Source organism: Solanum stenotomum, chromosome 8 (assembly GCF_019186545.1).
Source record: "Solanum stenotomum isolate F172 chromosome 8, ASM1918654v1, whole genome shotgun sequence".
NCBI lineage: Eukaryota > Viridiplantae > Streptophyta > Magnoliopsida > Solanales > Solanaceae > Solanum > Solanum stenotomum.
The window spans coordinates 44,865,563-44,887,835 of record NC_064289.1 but is presented as its reverse complement, the minus strand read 5'-3'; the positions used below and the strand labels follow the sequence as shown (position 1 = coordinate 44,887,835).

The 22,273-nt window shown below is 32.3% G+C and overlaps 1 protein-coding gene across 1 annotated transcript; it reads right to left on the bottom strand.

Moving 5' to 3' along the window:
- Positions 1-20,545: 20,545 nt before the first annotated feature.
- On the bottom strand, positions 20,546-21,966 carry LOC125874895 (uncharacterized). The gene is made up of 4 exons (XM_049555944.1): positions 21,850-21,966; positions 21,478-21,759; positions 21,263-21,382; positions 20,546-21,171 (listed from the first exon to the last, which is right to left on the bottom strand). The coding sequence occupies exons 2-4, from the start codon at positions 21,634-21,636 to the stop codon at positions 21,142-21,144; spliced, it is 309 nt and encodes a 102-aa protein (XP_049411901.1). The 5' UTR covers positions 21,637-21,759; positions 21,850-21,966; the 3' UTR covers positions 20,546-21,141.
- Positions 21,967-22,273: the final 307 nt, after the last annotated feature.

Below are 22,273 nucleotides of genomic sequence, written 5' to 3'. Positions count from 1 at the left end.
AAATATTAAAATATTTTCCTAAAAGGAAAACCTATTTATGGTAAGAAACATCAATTGCTTGAATATATCACCATATGGTCCTTACTCCAAATGGACAGTGCAGCCCTTTGAATATTCTCCTTACAACTATGAAAGGATTGTCAGAGGTATAAGATGCCCAATTTTGTCTAACTACTTCCTAAAAAGAGGCATGATCTTTCCATAATTTTAGAAATGTAAATGATTTTATATCTCTAGACCTTCTTTCCTCACAGATAAGAAACATATGATCATGATCAGAACCTACTCTTGGTAAGTGTTCCACCTCCATATGATTATATAAATTTTGCATATCCTAATGGTTAGAATTTTATCTAACATCTTAAATATATAGACATTACCATCTCTTTTATTCCACCATGTAAAAAAACATTCTTTGAATTGAGTCTCATCTAAATCACATGTTAAAATACAACAATCAAAATCTTTATTATCTGAATTTGAAATTGATTAGCCCCGTATTTTCTCCTCAAATTAAACACTACATTAAAATCACCCCAAACTAGCAAAACTCTATTTATATTCTCTTCTATCGGATAAATATCATCCCACAATTCTTTGTTCTACACTACATTTTGCATAAACCATAGTAATAACAAACTTATGAGGTAGAGTGTGATTGTCAACTGTAATAGTATTTTAATTATTAATTTGTATTACTAATAACTATATTATCAAAATCATGATTGGTTAAAATTCATAGTTTACCATTGCAGTTGGAAGTAGCAAAAGGAATTCTCAATCTTCTTTTATACTTGTTGAGTGTCTACTATCTTGAAAATATTTAAATAGGATAATAAAAGTAAAGGTATGATATTTGTGTAGTATTTAAACTCTCTGAAAGGCTTGTTGATAATTCACATACCTTATGTCACAAATAAAGGACTTCATCATCTATTATTAACAACTGTATTTATTTTTTATGGAATTGTGATAGGTTGTGCGTTTTCATCATCACCTTGTTTTTTGCCTTTATTTGTAGCTTTCAATACCCTTGGAAATAAGTTAGTCTCGTTGGCCATGTGTGTCAGTGCATCATCATTAACCTCTTCTAGGTCTGTTTTAGCACTCAACTCTATACCATCTATTTCCAATAACACATTCTTCTCTATGTTATGAGCAATAATATCATGTAGCACTCTATTAGGAGATTCACTTATCTCCAAGATTTGGGATCTTCAAAATTAAAAGCTACCACTATCAATTCTTCATTGTTCTCCATTACTTTGTCTTCACTGATATCTTCATTACATGTTTGATTATTCTGATTTTTCTCTAGCTTTAATAAATTCATATCTCCGAAGTTATGCACAGCAACAAGCATATTATTATTCCTCTCTTCTCGGTAGTATACATTTTCAGGACTACCTTGATGAATATATAGAGATTTTTTCTTTTCTTGAGCATTATGATTGATTGTGCCGCATATTGTCCTATTGTCCAGGAAATATAGTTGTTGAATGTTTTCCTTGCAACATCCCACCAAAGGATTAAGTGACCCAATCCCTAGCGGATTCTTTTTCATACCTTTTATTCTCTTATTTTGGAGTAACCTTTGGACTATTGCATTTTTTTTTTTGGCTTGGCTGCTAACTATATCAACTCCTTCTATTCAATGAGCAGCAAATGAGTTCTATATAATTAGAGTTGGAATTTGACTATCATGACTATTCTTTGAGCATTTCTTATTTATTTTATCTCACACCACACTGTATCAGATCCCCCCTACTACACTGTATTAGATCCCCTACTATTTGTGAATTGGTCTCGTTTGTTCTTGACCTTTCTAAATTTCCTCCATGACTTGTTACTCCTTGCTTACAACTTTATGCTTTCCTTTATTGGTGTCTTTGCATTCTTCTTTATTATAGCCCTACATTTTAATTACATTGTAGACAATATTTTGCATATAATCGTACTTAACATCAATCACACTAGACCTTATCTCTTCAGTGTATTAATTTTCTATCTGCATTTTCAGTGCCTTGGCAAAATCACCTTTAAGATCAACCATCACCTAAACTCATGCAAAAGTAGTTCTTATCTTGTTAATGGTGGCTTGATATAGCTGGATTGATTTACCTACGGTTGAAACTAGAGAATAAATTTATTTAACAAAAAAAGTGGGTTATATGTTAGAGAAAGAAATCCACGCCATACACATGGGTGTTTCCTCATTAATCATAAATCTAGCATCAAAGATCAACGTTCTCATGAGGTAGGTATACCAATCTCTACAAATGATATAGAAAGATACTGTTGATATCATATGAATGTTATCTTCTTGATGAGTCAAATAGATAAACACATGTTTGCTGGGTTTTAAAATGTGTGAATGGAAAACGAAGAGTTGCGACTTTTATGAAGAGTTGCGACTTTTATGAAAAGTTGCGATTTTTATGAAGAGTTGCGACTTTTATGAAGAGTTGCGACTTTTATGAAAAGTTGCGAATTTTATGAAAAGTTGTGACTTTTATGAAAGGTTGTGCCCTTTCCGAAAGACTGTGACTTTTCCAAAGGTTTGTGACCTTTCCGGTAAGGCACAATAAGAACATTTTCACACTACCCTTTGTTTTCTATAAATTGAGAGATTTCCTCTCATTTTAAGAGAAAAAATTTCCTTGACTTCTTCTACTACTATTAAATCTAGTATTCTAAGTGCACTTTACTGTTGTTGAGTGGTTTGCTGACACCGAGGTTTTAGGTACCGATACACCAGTGAGTAAGATCGTTCTATCCTGGGAGGATATATTCCATTAACCTTGGGTACTTGAGGGGAATAATTTCCTTAAGGGGATACTATGCATTCAGTGGGCTCGATTTTCTTCTTAAAGAAAAATATTTTGTATATTGTTTCTAATTTATCTTTCTGGTTCTATTTTCTCTACTAGTTTAATTTTCTAGTTTGAAAATACACTTTAAACTTTGTTGTTTCTTATCAAGTTCTTCAAAGTTTTGTTCTAAGTATCTTAGGAATACAAGATGAACAACAATCTTAAGGAAATTAGTATAATATTGGTATTTCTTGTACTCTACTGATTGAGGGAACAAATCATGGAAGTAGAAGATTAATGCACTACTTCTTCAGAATTTGATGCCTTGTTTAGCAAGATCGACGTGAGATGTACCAGAAAAGCTGGTGGTATTTCGGTTAAAGATTACACCAGGTAACCTTCTTATTATTTATCTAAGGAGGAAAATAGTTTTTCAAAGTTAACTCTTTTGACATTTATCATGTGTGTCTTTGGAAAAATATCTGCAAATAATATGTTTTTGAATGAATTTTCCTTGGCAAATAGTGTTGCCTTTAAAATTCTATAGTTTGTAGAATAAGAGATGCACATTTTTGTTTGATAAAATAGTATGTCAAAAATTTATAGTTGAAAGACTATTTGAAAAGAAAAGCATTTCTATGTGATAATCTATGAATATGTTTTATTCTGTTTGGAGAAAAAAAAACTTTTGTAGTTTTGTACTCCCTATGAATTTGATCGTGTTTGCTTTTTGTAGAGTAAAAACTTTTGTAGTTTTCTACTCTGGATAAATAAGACTATGCAATTGGTTTGAAGAATATGAAAACTTCATCTAATAAGTCAGTGTTGTACTTTTTGTTTTCTATAAACTTCATTGTTAAATAGAAAAAATTGTACAAAAGTTTGTCTTTATTATTAGTATTCTAAATACTAAGTGGTATGTCTAATTGTGATAGAAAAAAGACAAGTGACTTAGAGTTTGTGATTTTGTGCCTCTATGGAATGAACTTTGACAATTGTGTAAAGATTGTCAAAGGGAATTGAAACACTATAATTCTTTTGTAGAATAATATTTCAAAAGAGGTTTCATATTGCCAATGACATTTTGATAGTATGAGAAAAAAAAATATGTGGAAAAATTATTTTCAAATACTTGAGAAATTTCATGATACTTTTGTATTATGTTAAACCCATAAAATTCTTGGAGTATATTTGATATTGTGGTCGTTGAGTTTCTCCTTTACTAGTACATGGTATGAGTAGTATGAAACTACCAAATTATATGTATACTTGTTCAAAATGATTGAGTTCTTTTATGAAAAAAGTGTCACTTAAAATGTTGTGATTTTTCATGAAAAGATATGTCTATTAAATATAACTATTTGTATAGACATGAATATTGGTGAATAGTCATTTGTCATGTTTTGTAAAAGAAGCATTTGGACTATATTGCCTTTATTGGACCCGATGAAACTTTGTTCATGGGTAGTTCTATAACAATCAAACTGAAAGTTATGGAAAGGTCCTTCCGAAAAGGACATTGACAAGGTGATGACTTCACATAAAATTGTAAGAAAGAGGAACAAAATATTTGTGAGAAAAAGCTACCTCGCGGAGAGCTTTTCAAACTCAATATATTTATTTGTTCTTACTTGGTTGAGTCAAACTGTCTGTGACATGAACACTTAGGACATGTCAATTACAAAACCTTGCAAGGAAAACTAATCAACTTAGAAGTTTTGTCTAACTTTATCTAAGTATGTTGAGCATTCTTGTAAATCTGTTGAAAGAAATTCTAATCCCTTAGAGTTGTTTTACACTGACATTTGTGATACAAAGTCAACACCATCTCGTGGTGGGAAAAAGTATCTCATAACTTTTATTGACAATTGCATTTGATACGGTTATGTCCATTTGCTGAATGGTAAGGATGAAGCAACAGAAATGTCTAGACAATATATTATTGAAGTTGAAAACCAGTTGGAAAAAAGATAAGAAGTGATAGGGATGGAGAATATAAATCTCCTTTTGCAGAAATATGTTTAGAAAGTGGATTTATCCATCAAACTACTGCCATATTCACCTCAATCTACTGGAATTACAGAATGGAAAAAAAATCAAACTTTGAAGGATATGATGGCTACATTACTTATGAGTTCAGGTTTACCACAAAACTTGTGTGAAGAAGCTATCCTTACAGCAAAAAGGAACAACAAAAAGTTGTCTTTTCAGAAAGAAAGCAATAAAAAGTTTTGTTTGTTCATGACACAATCTGTTCCATATAAGAAATGGAAAGGAATGAAATCCAACTTGAAATATTTCAAAGTGTGGGGGTGTCTAGCCGAAGCCGAAGTCCAAGTTCCTATTCGTAAAAGGATTAAAATAGGACCTAAGACTGTGGACTGTAAAATTAGACTTGATTAGTCTAGTGAAGGGTCTAAAAGACCATGGAAAGAAAAAAGGAGAATGTACTTAATAAAGAGATTCAGAGGCGTAGTAAATGTCGAAGGACATCTACTTCCTTCGAATATGATTTTGTAACATTTCTTGTGTATTCTATAGACTCATCCTTTTGGAAAGATGGTGTCAATAGTGAGATTAATTCAATCTTGAGAAACCATATTGGAAGTTAATTGATTTTCTTCTAGAAAATAAACCTTTGGGTTCAAAGTGAATCTTCAGAAGGAAAATGAAAGTCGATGGAACTATTGACAAATATAAAACAAGACTTTGTGTCAAAGGTTGTAGACAAAAATAAGGTTTTGATTTTGTCGACACATACTCGTCATTAACTAGAATTACATTAATTCGGATGTTAATTGCATTAGTTGCGGTATGTGACCTCCAAATTCATCAAATGAATGTGAAAATAATTTTCATAAATAGAGAATTGGAGGAATAAATTTGCATGGAACAACTCGAGGGTTTTGTGGTTCCTGGTAAAGAAAAGAAAGTGTGTAAACTTGTTAAGTCACTTTATGAACTAAAACAACCACCCAAACAATGACATAAGAAATTTGACCAAACTATGTTGGTAAATGGATTTGAGAATGAAGAAAGTGATAAATGTGTTTACATTAAAATCACAAGGTCATTGTTTGTTTTTATATTGGTGATATGTTGATCATCAGTAGAGAGACTAATGACATAAATGCTACTAAACATAAGCTAGAAAGCAACTTTGATATGAAAGATCGTGGAGTTGCTGATGTGATCTTAGGTATAAGAATCATTAGAACTCCAAGATATTTAGCACTGCCAGGGTCTCATTACATTGAAAAGGTACTTGACTAGTTCAAATGTTTAGATTTCAATATTGTCAAGTCTCCAATAAATGTGAGTTTTGCCTTTCAAAAGAGTGAAGGCGAAAGTGACTGACAATTGGATTGTGCTAGAGTATTGGGAAGTATGATGTATATCACGAAGTGTGTAGGATCATATATAGCATGTGCTATTAATGAACTTAGCTGGTTCATGAGTGATCCCAATCGAACTCACTGGATGAAAATGAAAAGAGTTTTGGAGTACTTAAGAAGTACTTAAAACCACATCTTGTATTTTAACAATATCCAGCAGTACTGAAATGATATATAGTGATACAAATTGGATCACCGGACAAAAAAAGTAAAATTCATGAGTGGATATGTATTTACTATTGGTAGAGGAGCAGTCTCTTGGAAATATTCCAAAAAGGACATATATCGCTAGCTCTACAATGATCTGTGAGCTAGGTGCTCTATATAAGGTTGGTGAATAAGTTGAAATTATCAATGAAGTTTTCAACTTTTTCAATACCCACCATCACCCTTTAAATTAATTCATATTATACCTCCTCTTTGAATCTAACTAGGACAAACAATGAGTTCAACTTTTAAAATAAAAAATACTAAGTTAGAAAAATGGGGGCTGCAAAAATAAATTAATGGCGAGATTTTGATTTGTTACAAAGAGGAGAGTGGGTGCTTGAAGAAGAAGAAAAAGAAGTAAAAGAGAGTTTATAGCGGGTGATTTCGAAGAAAAAAAGAAAGAATGGGTGTTGTGAGTGATTTTGTTGAAGAAGACGAGAAGAAAGGTTATGATTAGGGATTTGAAGAGTGTTGGAGAAGAAGATAAGTTGGGGTGGGGCGGTGCGGGGGGTGAGAGAGAGTTAATGAAGAAATAAGTTTTTTTAATAAAAAATAATAATATTTTAAAATAAAATATAGTGTATTTACGCGCTTGAAAGCAAGTGTATTCACATATTTTCCCAACTCAATAATATTTATGTCACATAGATTTTGTTAATGGTCAGAGAGGTTTCAAATATTGTGTTTTAATAAGTTCAAGGGTCCGGTGGATAAAATATAGAGTAAAAGGGTTTAGAATACAAACTCATACAAGTACAAGAGTCTATTAGACCATTTCACCTATTGAAAAATTGAAAAACTTCGTGAAGAAGCTTGAAGAATAACAAATGAATTTTGTGAATTTATGTAATTAATCAAAAATTATGATTAAAATTTATTGGGTTTGTGTTGGTGAACTTTTAGTGTAATAAAATTCATGACAAATAGAAAGAATTAGACCAATTTGACATGAATTCAGTGCTCAATTATGAGCAAATATGAAGAACATGATAATGAAATTTTTAATGTGCAAACTTATTTATTTTTATTTTTAACATTTTATTTCTTGTGCGACATTAAAAATGACATGAAATACTACAAAATGACATGGAATTTCATGTGTGAGCGGTTGTGCCACACTCACACACGTCGACAGTGACGGAACCAGAATTTTCAATAAGAGGGTTCAAAATCTGTAGAATAGACACATGAAGTAGTCGAAGGGGGTTTGACATCTATTATATATACATAAAAAATTATTTTAATCATGTATAAATAATATAATTTTCCGTCGAAGGGGCTTCAGATGAACCCCCTTATACTAAGGTGGCTCCGCCCCTGCACGTCGAATGAGAAAGTGGTTTAAAATATTGTGTTTTAGTGAATTGCGGGGAGTATAAAGATTCAACTAATAAATGAAGCCAAGTATAAAAATTCACACTCACACACATCGAATGAGGATTTTTTTTGTATAAACGAAACCTATAAGGCAGCGAGTATCCATCCATCCGGTCGACACATGTTTTAATCATGCTAGTATGTTTGTGTAAGTCAAATGTTTTGCTAGGAAACTTCCAAGGGAAAAAAGAAGATGAATAATTGGTGTGTAGAAATTATGATTCAAATACTTATTGATTTGGTAGGCTATAACTTTGCAAATGGCCTACAAAATCAGAAGCAACACACACTGATACAGCAAAGTGTGGAAAATGAGACAAAACGGTTAGTTCAATGGTGTATACGTGACAAAATGCTTGGAATTAAGGTCCTCTTTACGGACAGTTATAGAGAAGATATGGCTGCCTATCTTTAATTACCAAATTTAGAACTATTCAACTCATCATCCCTTCTCTTCTCATTTTCTCAAAACACATTTTTATTAGGGAGGGCAATGGGGCGAGGTGGGGCAGGTTGAGCTTAACCCGCATAATTTTTAATCCACTCCGTTCTGCATAACAATTTTTTTATTTTAAACTCGTCCCACCCCGCGCCGCATAGACCTTCCCCGCATAACTTTTTTAATATTTTCTTTTTCTAGTTAAGTTTGATAATAAAATAAAATTCATAAAAAGAAATTCCTTTTTTCATTAAGTTTTATTAATTTCATAGGATATTAACTTAAAATTTTATTTTTTAGAGGTCAATTGGAAACATGTAAGAAATTGTAATCTTTTTTATTGAACCATTTTCATTTATTATCTTGAATATTTTCGTAGTTTAAAAAAATATATTTTAAGAAATAATGCTCTATCACTCTTATAGCATGTAAGAAGTTAAAATTAAGTTTGAACCCACATGAAATTACATATACCCGCCCCGCATCCCACCCGCCCCCCATCTGCCCTGCCCCATTGACATCCCTAATTTTACACTTGTAGAGTTGTAGGGATTGATATTCTTTCTTTTTCTCAAATGATATTCAGCTAGAATGAGCTAACGTGTAAACTGCAATTGATCCCTAGTTCAATTGGTAAAATAACTCAACATTCAATCAAGTGCACCGTTTACATTTCTTAGCTTGTAGGATAGGTGCTCACAAATAATGTTATGCCAATTTTAAAAAATATGTACATAAAAATACTTAGTTTTATAGAAAAATCGTGAGACCATGTGCCCTATTTTCAACATGTAATTCCCCCCTACCTAACATGTAACTTTTACATTAGTAACTCAAAAACATTTTTGTTGTACATTATTACTCCCTTTATTCCAATTTTTATGACTCATTTTCCTCTCAGTCAATTATAACAAATTAAAATTGACACATTTTGTAACTATTTTATTTTATTTTATCGATCCTTAATGAAATAATGTATAGCCATGAAAATATCTACCACTTATTTTAGATCATAACTTTCAAAAGTTTTTCTTAAAATCTATGTCAAATTAAACTATATCACTTAAATCGAGATGAAAAAAGTATTAATTTTTTTTTGCAAATTTCCAGCCAAATTCGTAGTTATTACTCTTCGAATTAGGTGGACTCATTTTTGTACAATATGTCACAAAAATAATAGGATATGAATCAAGTTGGTCGACAAGAAACGTTATTAGTTTGGGAAAAGTAGAGTCAAACTTGTGTATGAAAGTTCAAACCCACTGACATTTAAGTTTGATTACGAAATCAGCTCAACATGTTTGCTATATGTAGTGCTCATGGAGCCACAATCTTTATTTTTTACATATTCATTTATTGTTCTTAGTTATTTTCCTTAAACGATTATTTTGTTTTCCATTGTGGGACTTTTGGTAGAAAAATTATTTCGGCTGACAAGATTTGTCTGTAGGCAATCTATATTTATGGGAAGTTATCAAAATAAGACAAAAGTAGGGAGAATTCGTATCAAATGTAGGGATGAAAATGGGGCAGGACGGAGTGGGTTTAAAGCTATGTAGGGTGGGATGAGTTTAAGGTTGTGCGGGAAGTGATTTTATGTAGATTCAAACTTAATTTTAACTTTTTACATGTTATAAAAATGATAGAAGTATTATTTATTAATATAATTTCTTTAAAGCTATTAAAATGTTCAATATAATAAAAATATTGCAATTTCTTACATGTTTCACAATTTACATCGAAAAAAATAATTTTTTAAGTCATTATCTATTAAATGAATACAACTTAATGAAAAAATAAATTTACTTTTGTAAATTTTATTTTTAGTATCAAACTTAACTAGATGAATTGGGACAAATTGAAAATAAAATAAGTTATTATACGGGGCAGTGCAAGGTGAATTAAAAATTGTACGGGTTAAGTTTATGTGCACCACCCCACATCGCCCCCATTGTCATTCCTAATATATGGTCAACGTTTATGTTCATTGACAATTAAGCTATGCACACACATGTTATTGGAGATTAATTGGCATGGGACACTCCCAAAACTTAATTTGCACAATAGCCACTTAATTTTTTTTGATTTAATTTTTACGATTAGGGTTAGAAAAAGTGAAAAAATGGGATTGGGTTATGGGGTCACAAGCCTTTTCATTACTTTAAGAACTTGGGGATAAAAAAAACAAGTATATAAAATATCATTTTCATCCCAACACTTCAACATTACATAAATTCATTCCTCCAAAAAATTATATTACAATCTCAAGGAATATAAAAATTATTTAATAAAATAGGTTAACATTTTTCGAGGAAACCTCGGAACACGTTATCAGAGAACTCTTCGTCTTCCATAAACCTTCTTTACCGAAATCATCAACCTTCATAAAACTGATCAGTCTCCAACACAAGTCTTCCATCTTCCATTATTAAAAACATAAAGAAAAAAGATATCCTATAATCGTTCCTGAAAAATGAAGTGGAGTTCGTCTATTTTTCATCAATCTTCTTCTCAAGTTCAGTTGAATCTTTTTCAATCTTCTTCCCAAGTTCAGTTGGATCTTTTTCAATCTTCTTCGTTTGATGTAAGTTTAATCGTGTTTTCAATAAATTTTAGCCTATTTGATTTTTTTATTGCGATAGCGTAGCGAAGTTTAGATATTTGCTTAAAGTTCTGAAAATCTCACTCGTTTTAGTTCATGCTTTTTATTCGGAATCATTACTGACGTTTTGCTTTGGATAATGCATAGAATTTTTTATTTTTTATGTTTATCGAATTTTTTATTTTTTATGTTTATCAGGCCCATCGATTTGAAAGTTTTTACTGTATTTTGATCGACTTTAATGGTGTTTTTGTCAATGGCATTGTCGAGTTTTGTTGGAACAGGTACTTCTTTTTCATATTTTTTTAGCATTACTCTGTTTGTATTAATAGTTTAGTGATCAATATTTTGATATGAAAATTATGTTTTTGTATATAATATAGTATGGCTAAAACTAGAGGCGGCATCGTTAAACGATTTGTTCCTAAGCCTTCTAAAAACAAGAAAACAAAGGCTGAAGAAGTTTCAAGATCTTCAAAAAAAAATTTGTAGTTGAAGAACCTAAGTCTAACTCGGATTCTGATACAATGGCTGAGATCGACAACTATGTGGACAGAAGTGCCCAAGCTACTGATGATGTTGAATCTAGTGAAGAAAAAACTAACAGTGGAGATGAGGAGAGTAGTAGAGATAGTCGAGATACTAGAGACGGGGATGATGATCCCCTGTCCTTGCCAATTTGTGCAAGAGAAATCTCCGGTAAGTCCTATAATCTAACGACATGGATGGATGAGTTATGATCGTTTTCAGCGAAAATTTCTATGAGAGCAAGAATGACTCTTTAATCGTGATTTTAGAAATGTTTTATCTCAAGAAAAAATTTATAATGACTTTAAAGGTACTTGTTTTGGACATTTAAGGCATATTTCAGAATATTACAAGTTCAATGGACAGATGGTCTATTACATGTTGTTGCGATGTGTGAAAAATGATAAAAAAAAAAAAAATCATGAGATGTGATTATGTGTGAATGATAAGTCTGCTTGTTTTGGCTTAAAAGAGTTTGCATTGATTACGGGACTGAATTGCTCAGCATACCCCCGTGATGCAAAAATGACAAAAGTTCAGAAAGGTGCGAAATTTTATTATAAAGTGACCAAGAATAAGAATATCACTGCTACGAAGTTGATGAGTTTGATTAAGGGTACTAGATTGAATAAGGAGCAGAAGTTAAAGTGCTCTTTAGTTTGGTTCGTCCAGTCGATGTTTCTTTCCCACGATCTATCTAAGATTGTGGATTCAAACCAAATTAAGGTGGTCGATGATTTAGAGTTTTTCAAGAGTTATCCGTGGAGGAAAAAGTGTTTTGATTTAACAGTTAAGTATTTGAAGAACAAAATTAATTTGAAGAAGCAGAGTGAAGTGTACAATGAAAGAGGGAATGCATCGTATGCTCTGTATGGCTTCCCTGGGCATTTCTAGTACTTATTATCAATTATGTACTTGATTTATAATAAACTCTTATATATTTATATCGTATTTCATAGTCTCTATTTATTTATTTATTATTTTATTAATTTCAGATTTGGATATCTGAGGTTTTTTCTCATCTTGGTAAGTATGCAAAGAAGTCTTTGGATTCTCCTCTGTCCATTCCCCATTTACTTAGATGGCACATGACAAAGAGCAATAATATTATCGAAGGTGATCCATTTAAGTACAAAGGGAGAAGTACAAAGGTATAAATTTATTTATTATTATCTAGCAATATTTGTAAATTAGTGAAGGTCTTGTACTATTTATATATTTTTTTTGTAGATTGTGCATCCATACCTCATACCTACTGTCCATGAGACAAGATAAAATTATATGGAAACATTAAAGTCATATATACGGGCAAAGTGAAGGACGCAATCATTGATGCCTTACACTCTGTTTGGATCATTGTTACCCATTGTATTGTATTGTATCGTTACTATACCTACAATGTTTGTTTTGATTGTTACTTAAAATGTATTGTATTGTATTGTTAAATTTCGTTGCTACGTAACAATGAAAACCCCTATTTTATGGAACAACCGATTTGGTGTCTTCCCATTGTTACTTAATTTCTTTTTCCAATTATATCTTTACATAATATTGCAAAATACTATTTTACCCTTTACCTTATATGATTTAATGCTAGTCAAACCTCCTACCCTAGAATAATTAAGGATATTTTAGTAAATTTATAAATTACACTATAGTACGATACAATCAAACCAAATAATTAAAATGTTATTAAACAACAACAAACAATCAGTCTAGCCAAACATTGTATCTACCATACAGTACAATAAAATACAATACAATACATTATGAAACAATGGGTAACAATGATTCAAACAGAGTGTTAAAGACCAATTTGAAAGGTGTCACTGTCCTTACTTCTGCAGTAGAGAACGAGGAGGAAGAAATATTGGGTGAGAACAATTCCAACTAACGTTGTGAGAATTCTGTTTCGAGTGGACAGAAAAATAAAGATGATAATTTGTGTGAGCGTGTTGCATCCCTTGAACTATCAATGATGAAAATTGTTGCTTTTATACGAGATGAGAAATTGAGGAGAGCTTAAAAGAACAAGAAAAATGATGGTAGACTAATTTATATACTATTTGTGTAAAATAATTTATTTGTAAGAATGTTAAGCCACTGATCTTGCTGCAGTTGATGAAGACTATACATCACCAATGATGTTGCAGTTGATGTTGGTGAAATCCTTCTATTAGCAATAGTCGATGAAAATCTTGTTACAGTTGATAAGTACTTTGCAGAAGAAGTTAATGAAGTTGTAGAAGAGATGAAGGAAGGAGAGAAAGAACAAAAGGAGGAGAAGATGGAAGAAAAAAAAGAGAAGCTGGAAGAGAAGAAATAAGAGAAGGAGAAGATGGAAGAAAAAGAAGAGAAGCTGGAAGAGAAGAAAACAAAGAAGAGGAGATTTAAGAGAAGAAAGAAGAAGAAAAAAGAAGAAGAAAAAAGAAGAGGAGAAGCAGGAAGAAGATCAAGAAAAATAAAAAGAAGAAGAGAAGCAGGAAGAAGAAGAAAAAGAAGAGGAGAAGCAGGAAGAAGATTAAGAAAAATAAGAGGAGAAGCAAGAAGAAGATCAAGAAAAATAAGAGGAGAAACAGGTAGAAGAAGAATTTCAATGGACGTGATGAGTATTGTTATGGAGCTCAATGGTGAGCTCAATGGTGATGAGTAATATATTGGTTTTTTAAGACAATTTATTTTTGAAGTGGGTTTTAAGACATTCGTTTTTGAAATGATTGGTTTTTGGTGGTTGATGATTAAGACAATTGATTTTTTAAATGGTTGGTTTTTGGTAGTCGACTATTAAAACAGTTGGTTTTTTAGATAATTAGTTTTTGGCGGTTGAATATTAAGACAATTGGTTGTTGAAGTAGTTGATTTTTTATCACCACCCATACACTATTGATCATCATCCTCAATTTGTATGGAACCTTACATGATGTTTTGGAATAGTTGGGGTTGAACAATCAACATTCTCTCAACATACTTGTGCTTTCTCACACATTACATTGAAGATGTTGATTGTATAACTACAACTCTTTCGCATACATCATTTATCTCCACCCCCAATGTATGTTGACCCTTAAATGACTTGTTTAAACTTAAATATAGTTTATTATTAGTTAATCATTCTCTCTTTTAAATTATACTAGCTACGGTCTATATTTAAGCGTCATATTCTAGTAGGTGCAGTATAGATCATTTTTGGATCATGATATTAACCCGTATATACCTTATTACTGTTGAAGTGTAGATATCGTTGTTAAAATATAAACCAAGAACATGAACAAGTATCGATTGTCTTAATTATCTATATATTTTGACCAACAGTGACAATACTCAATTATCCAAATTTTACAACGGTAACAAAGTAGAAATTACTACTTTTTCGATGTCAACGTCTGATTTTTCGACAATTCTTTAACGTGTCGTTTGGTGAAGTGTATATCTAAGTCTTACTTGTATTAGTTATATGTTTGATTAGTTATGCATAGGTTATTTATTATGCTTTTTTTTTTATTTTGGGCATTAAAAGTAACATGCATGAGAAAAATTCACAGTTTTAGTGGGGAAAACATATAAAAATAAATGTTTTGGAAAAAATTACATTCTAAATACATACATTAAAATCATTGCATTACCATAAATTTTCATATATCAATTATAAACACCTTAATACACAACAAGTGGACTCAATAATAAATATTAATCGATAGTGTACAAAATGTATATCATCTATATAAGATCATGCGTAAATTGAATAATAATTGACATTACATTGACCAAAATATTGGGGTCCAAAATAAACAACACCTTCACATCCAGTAGCTTAGTCACAAAAACATAATTAGTCAAATCTATCTAAGATTTGTTGTTGTTCATACATGTGGTTCTCTTGTGCCCGGATCTCTTACAAATTGAACATTTGTTCCTCCTCTTGCTTTTGAAATTCTCACCGACACCCTTGACACGTTTTCTTTTCTTCCTTCCAAGCTTGGTATCGACAAGGGATGGAAGAATATTCACGCTTAGCAATTCTTCTGGCACACACCATTTTGATTCGATAGGGACAATATTAATATATTTAGAGTATGCAAGGAGGTATGTTTCAGCTTTATATAAAGGCGAAGAATATTCATAGATGCTCATACCATACTCATCTTCATGCTTCGATCTCAAATCAGTCATTACGTGAGCGCACGGTACTTGACCAAGTCATATTCCCTACAAGAACATGACTTTTCCAGTAGGTTAACAGTGGAAGTAGAACCTGCGCCGAACACGGTGAATTGATTTTCATCCCTAGTTATGTTCTCTACGTACAAGGAGTCGCCCTCGATCATTTTTTTTCTTGCGATCCTTTTGGCAGCCGGCACCATTTTATTACCCTTTGATTTAAGGACATACACATGCCTCTCCCTAAACAATTCTCCAAATCTCTTAGCAATTGAATTAAATATGGATGTTACGGTGTACTCTCTCTCGTCTATCAACATAGCGTTTAGTGACTCGACAATATTTGTGGTCATCACATCATACATGTTGCTTGGGAAATGTGCTCTGCTCCACTTTTCAAAACTAATATCATGCTCAAGGACAAAGGTTGTCTCAGGGTATTTGTCCTTGAATTTCAAAAAATGATCGTTGAACTCCTCCAAAAAATATGCCTTTGCCGCGTTGTAGTATAGATAGAGGGAATCTCCACATTAGTGATTTACGCAAAGATTTTCACCGAGGTGCCTCATTCAATAACCATGATGAGAATGATTGTAAACCTTTGTAATACCATTAGCAATGCTCTTGTGTCCATCAGAAATAAAACATAAATCTGATTCATCGACCACAATATCCTTCAACTTTTCAAAGAAGAACGTCCAAGATGCATCGTTCTCTTTGTCCACAACACAAAAGGCAATTGAATAAACATGATTCTTCGTATCTTGTGCAACAACACTTCAGCAATACTTTCTCGTATTTACCATGTAAATGAGTGCCGTCGATCGTAATTACCAGAACTAATGCAAGCACCAAAAGCTAAGAAGTAATACATAAATCTATGAGTATCCCCGCTTACCATGATACAATAGCTAGAACCAACATTAAGAGTGTCGAACATATATGAAACAGCCGGTAAGCATGAATATCTATGCTCCGCTGTCCCTCGAACCATTTCCTTGACAGTCACACCTCCCTTTCAATATTTTCAATAACTTGGACTACAATGAAAAATATTTAAAATAGTCCTCTGAATCTCTTCAACATTTGGACCCTTGCCATCACGATAAAGATTCACATAAAGCGACGCAATGACTTTGGTTGAGAGTTTTCTATGGCTGCTGATGACATGTTCAACACCGCAACTGTGATCACCAATATACTTGTAGATACGAAATCTATCTGAACACTCATATTTCTTTGCCCACAGCATCCATGCACAAATACGAGACACATTTCACCTTTAAGTAGTTACTACAACTCTTTACTGTAGCAAAATCAAAAGATTTTCTCGCCACTGCTTCGGCTAATAATAATTGTAGCTCACTCTTTGTACTGAATGTTTGATACATGTAAATATTAGTTTCATCAGAGAAAGAATGGTTGTGTTGTGATCTCAATTCTGGCTCTCCCTGATCTTCTTCAAAATGTAAGAAATCTTCCGCATCTACTGGCTGATCTTCAACATCTAATGAATGATCATGCCCATTCATTGAATCATCACCCAAGTTGTCATTTGATTGATAACAAAAGTTATTATTTGGTTGATCACCCAAGTTCTCATTTTCAACCGAGTCGTTGTCGTTAAAAGAATTCGTTGATTCAATCGGAGACCTCGCAATGACATTTATCCTCAATATAGGCCTAGAGCCATCAGCAGCAATATCCATCATATACAAGCTCACATGCCTATCATTCTTTATGAATGTGGGACGTATTTTTCCCCTCCCATTCATTTGATAGCTTATCACCAAGTTGCCTGGCTCGCAGGCTAGCTCACCGGCCTCAATTACGCTTGCAACCGTATCGTCCTATGAACCACTGTTATGCAACACAATGGGAACTATAGTCTTACTAAAATATTTTCAATACCTGCTTTTGGCAGTCTCCTCCCATACTCCCATATAGTCACCACCAGCAACAATAAATTCAGATACTTCCATATATAGACTATACTGATAGATACTAGATTACGATATCGGTAACTAGCGATCGATGACTGGTACATAATTCGTACAAAACGTGAATGAACAAGAATGGGTTCAGATCAAGCTCGAAATGGAGAACATGTATCTATAGTCCTTCTAAACAACTAAAGTTTATCTAAAAACTAGTTATGAAATGACTTTGGAAGATTTTTGCAAGCTTCAACAATGGCGGATTTTTTTTTCTTTGACGGTATTTAAAAGAAAATGGTGTAAAAATGGAAGCAATGACTAGAATGATGATGATTTCACCTGTGAAAGCTAAAATATCATCGGAAAAGTCGTCGGAATCAGCTAATCAGCTGCAAAAATGGGAGCATTTTGATTTCTTTTTGAAGAGCTTTTCTCCAGTCAATTTTTTTAATAAATGGAAAAATAAAAAATAATTCCACATTTGTGTTGGATGAGTGCGGACCAAAGTGTAGTGACAAAAACTTGAGAGTAGGGTGTGGTATGTTTTGGAAGAATATTGAGAGATGTCATATATGGTGTCTAAAGTACTAATTTTTTAAGATTTTTATCTAAATGTCCAATTAAGTTTGGAGAGTGGCTATTTTGCCAACTCTCCCATGTTATTGTGTCACTTATCTGACCATCCAAAAAAATTTGCACACCTTGGCATTGAGAACTTAAATCTTAATGCAATAATGTTGGGTTATATCATTCTCCCCCTTTTTATGGTATGGAAAATCTATTTTACAGTTTTCATTTTTGTTTATGTAATATTTTTATATTATATATAAAATATTTATTTTTTAGTTTATGTATTTATAGATTTTTATTTAAGTTCATGAACATTATAAATACAATAGTCTTTTTATAAGTTTGTTGTAAAATATAATGTTAAGAAAAATTATTTTTTTAATAATTGTTATTTTATAATACATGCATTAAGTGTGTGTTGTATATTTTGTGTGTGCGCGTATGCGTTTTGTGTGTCTTTTATATGTAAGAGATGTACTCTTAATTTTATTTTATTGTTAGTTGGTCATTTAGTGTGTCTAGGGATGTCTTATTCCTTTAAAAATGGTCTGATGGACCCTTATACTTATATGAGTTTGTATTCTGAAACCCTCTTACTTTATATACTTTGTCAATTGGACCCTTAAATTTATTAAAACAGAATATTTGAAACCCCTTTGACCATTGACCAAACCTATGTGGCATAAATATTGCTGAGTTGGAAAAATGTTTAAATGCACTTGCTTCCAAATGCGTCATTACACTATTTTCTATTTAAAAATATTTTTTTAAAAAAAACAATAATATTTCTTCAGTAACCTTCTCCCAGCCCCCACCCCAATTTCTCTTCTTCTCCACCACTCTTGCCACCCATAACCCTAAACTCTCTTCTCTTCTTTTTCAACAAAATCACTCACCACATCCATTCTCTTTTTTTCTTCTTCTTCTACGATCCACTCTCCTCTTTGCAACAAATAAAACCCCGCACCTAATTTCTCTTTTCATCCTCCTTTATCTAAATTTTTAATGTTTATTATTTTTAAAGATGAAACCATTATTTGTGTTGGAATTAAAGAGAAGGTATGATATGAATTAATGTAAAGAGTGATAGTGGATATTGAAAAAATTGAAAACTCCATTGATAAGTTTGAGAAAACTTGAAGAACAACAAATGAGTCTTATAGATTTGTAAAATTAATTCAAATTTGTGATTGTGGCCAGTAGGTTTTGTGTTTATGAACTTCTAGTTGAAATTTCAAGTCAAATAAATAAAAATTTCATCTATTTGACATGAATTTAGTGCTTAAATTGTGAGCATATATGGAGGTTGAAGAACATGGCTATTCAAAAAAATTCAAAATTTAAATATTTAGTTTTTTTTTTTAATTTTCTTAATATTTAATTTTCTTACGTGTCATTGGAAAATGACATGGAATTACAAATGTAAGAGGTTGGATTACACGAGCAGTGATCTGATGAGAAAAGGGTTTAAAATATTGTGTTTTAATGAGTTTAAGGGTTTCGCTGACAAAGTGTTAAGTAGGAGGGTTCAGAATACAAACGTATACAAGTATAAAGGTCCATCAGACCATTTCGCCTTCCTTTAATTTTATAAATCCCAAGTAGATGTTTTCAATTTGTTAGGCTTATTGGTTCTTACAATCACAAAAAGATTTTGCGGTTAAAAATACTATTTACAACTCATTAGTTTGTCTGTGTGAAGGTCTTAAGGGACCAAAATAATCTTTTTATTTTATCCAAATATTAAAAAAATCTAGTCAAAGTGAAATTTGATACCACATTACACTACTAAAAAAACAGTGAATACCGACCTACAAATATCGACTTAAAACCGACATCCCAGCTTAGGTCGGAAAAAACTTGGTCTCTATTCAGTACCAACCTCTGGAGCTCGGTATTTACTTAAAACCAGTTTTATATATTTGTTTATTTGTTTATTTTTATTATTTCCGACTTCCTGAGGTCAGAAAATTTGTTTCTCATATTTTGGAATATCGACATTCGGATGTCGGTATTTGTTAATTTTTTTTCTTAATTTTTAAATTCCGACCTCTGGATGTCGCTATTCTTATTTTTTTATTTTTGAGATTCTGACATTCGGAGGTCGGTATTTTTATGTTTGTATTTCTGAAATTCTGACCTCCGGAGGTCGGTATTTTATTTTTGTATTTCTGAAATTCTGACCTCCGAAGGTCGATATTTTTATTTTTGTATTTTTGAAATTCTGACCTCCGGAGGTCGGTATTTTTATTGTTTAGTTTTGGAATTCTGACCTCCGAAGGTCAGTATTTTTATTTTTTATTTTTGAAATTCTGACCTCTAGATGTTGGTATTTTTTTTATTATTATTTTTGAAATTCTTACCTCCGAATGTCGGTATTTTTATTTTTTTATTTTTGAAATTCTAACCTCCGGAGGTCGATTTTCTGCTACAAAACTGGCAGCAAATTGCTGCAATTTTAGTTGCCCACCTGCATATTTATACCAAAACACCAAATAAACTTCATCCAACCAAAACAACACAATATTTTCAACATATACATTAAACTATTTCAAAATAAACTTCATCCAACTTCAAAATAAACTAAAATACGATCAAACAATTTCAAGAATATAGAAGTCTAAAATGTCAAATAGATACAACTACTCTCATCACCCTCACTCTCCTTATCAGACTTATCATTCTCATCACCGGCCTCCTGATCAGATCCATCACTGCTGGCCGGACATGGAGAAAGAATATTTCCTGATTCAAAAAGAAAAGTTAGTTGGGCCTGAAGTGTTTCATACCTCGCGTTCTCTACCTCATTTGTTGTCGCAATCTCCTCTTCTCTCTTCTTCTCTCTTTCTTCTCTCATCTTCTCTCTTTCGGCTACAACAGCAAGCTCGAAATTGAGATAAGCTATCTTACTCTCCATTGCAGATATTGTCTCTCTATCCCCGCCATCGAAGCTTGAGGATGATGAACCACAATACCAAGACTTCTTCTTTTGATACGCCTTTTCGGGATAGCCGTAGACTGAACCTCTACTCGGTTCACCAGCATTCTGTTTCCAAAGATTCTCGTTTTCTTCTTGTGTAAATGGTATGTCCTGATTCTCAAGAGGTAGGTACTACGATATTCCTGAGATATTCGTATATACCTATCATGTAATTTAAACAAAAAACTCTACGAATAAGAATGTAATATATACAAAGAAAAGAAAAAAAGATTAGTTTGAATGGAGTTCTTACATATGTCTCTTGAGCACGTGGCTCAATCCATCTTTCTTCTTCTGTGGGGTTCGTACTCTTCTTAACGTGAGTAACCTTGAACATCTCTGCTACAGCTACCGGCCTACCCAACTCTTTTTCCTACAAATAACATATATAGAATTTGATCTCATTAATCTCCAAAAACTACTTATCAAAAAAGAAAAAAATTATTTTACTAAATTAAGAAAGTATACCATTCTTTCCTTCCTAGTAACCTGGCTAATAGCTCCATCAGTGTGCAAAGAGCCTCCCTTTTCTGATGCGCGAGCCATCTTTCCAATCTCACTCCTCTTTTTAAATTTTTCATCAGTACTCCAATGTTCCAGTAACAGAGCCCATCGATCCGGTAACATAAACTTGGGAATTTTGTTTTCTCTCCGACAGTCACAAAATGTGCTAGAAAGCAACTTTGAAGCTTTAAGCTTGAAGTTCACTTAAACGTCTTCCTCATGTTCGGGAGCCCATACATAATATTTCTGTAATAAAAAATAACTAAATATTTATTGTTCAAATGCATAGCAAATTTAAATGTATATGATGTAAATTTAATCGATATACATTCTTACCTTAAATTCGTTGAACATCTGCCCTTGAGTGTTAAGTGGAATCGAACTCCAATTCGGGTACACACCATTATAGTGAGTTTCGATGCACTTTAAAATAATCTTTGCCATACCCACATCGGACGTAAGCTGAAATACGAGTTCATTGACAAAGTAGAGTAAACAAAAAATAATCAATCAATTAAAATATAAATAGATAAATGAAAGATGAAACATAATTAAAACATACTTGTATCCTAATGGCTCGATGACGAGTCTCCGAAAATTGTCTCTATCGCCTGGCTGAGGACCATTTGCATCTGAATGCTGGGTGGTGGGAGTATTAGGCTCTGAGCCATTGGATTCAAGATGAAGAGTGGAAAGTCCAATTGATCCACTATTAGTATTCAAACTATTGCAATGACTAGCACTAGCTGATGGTATGGTA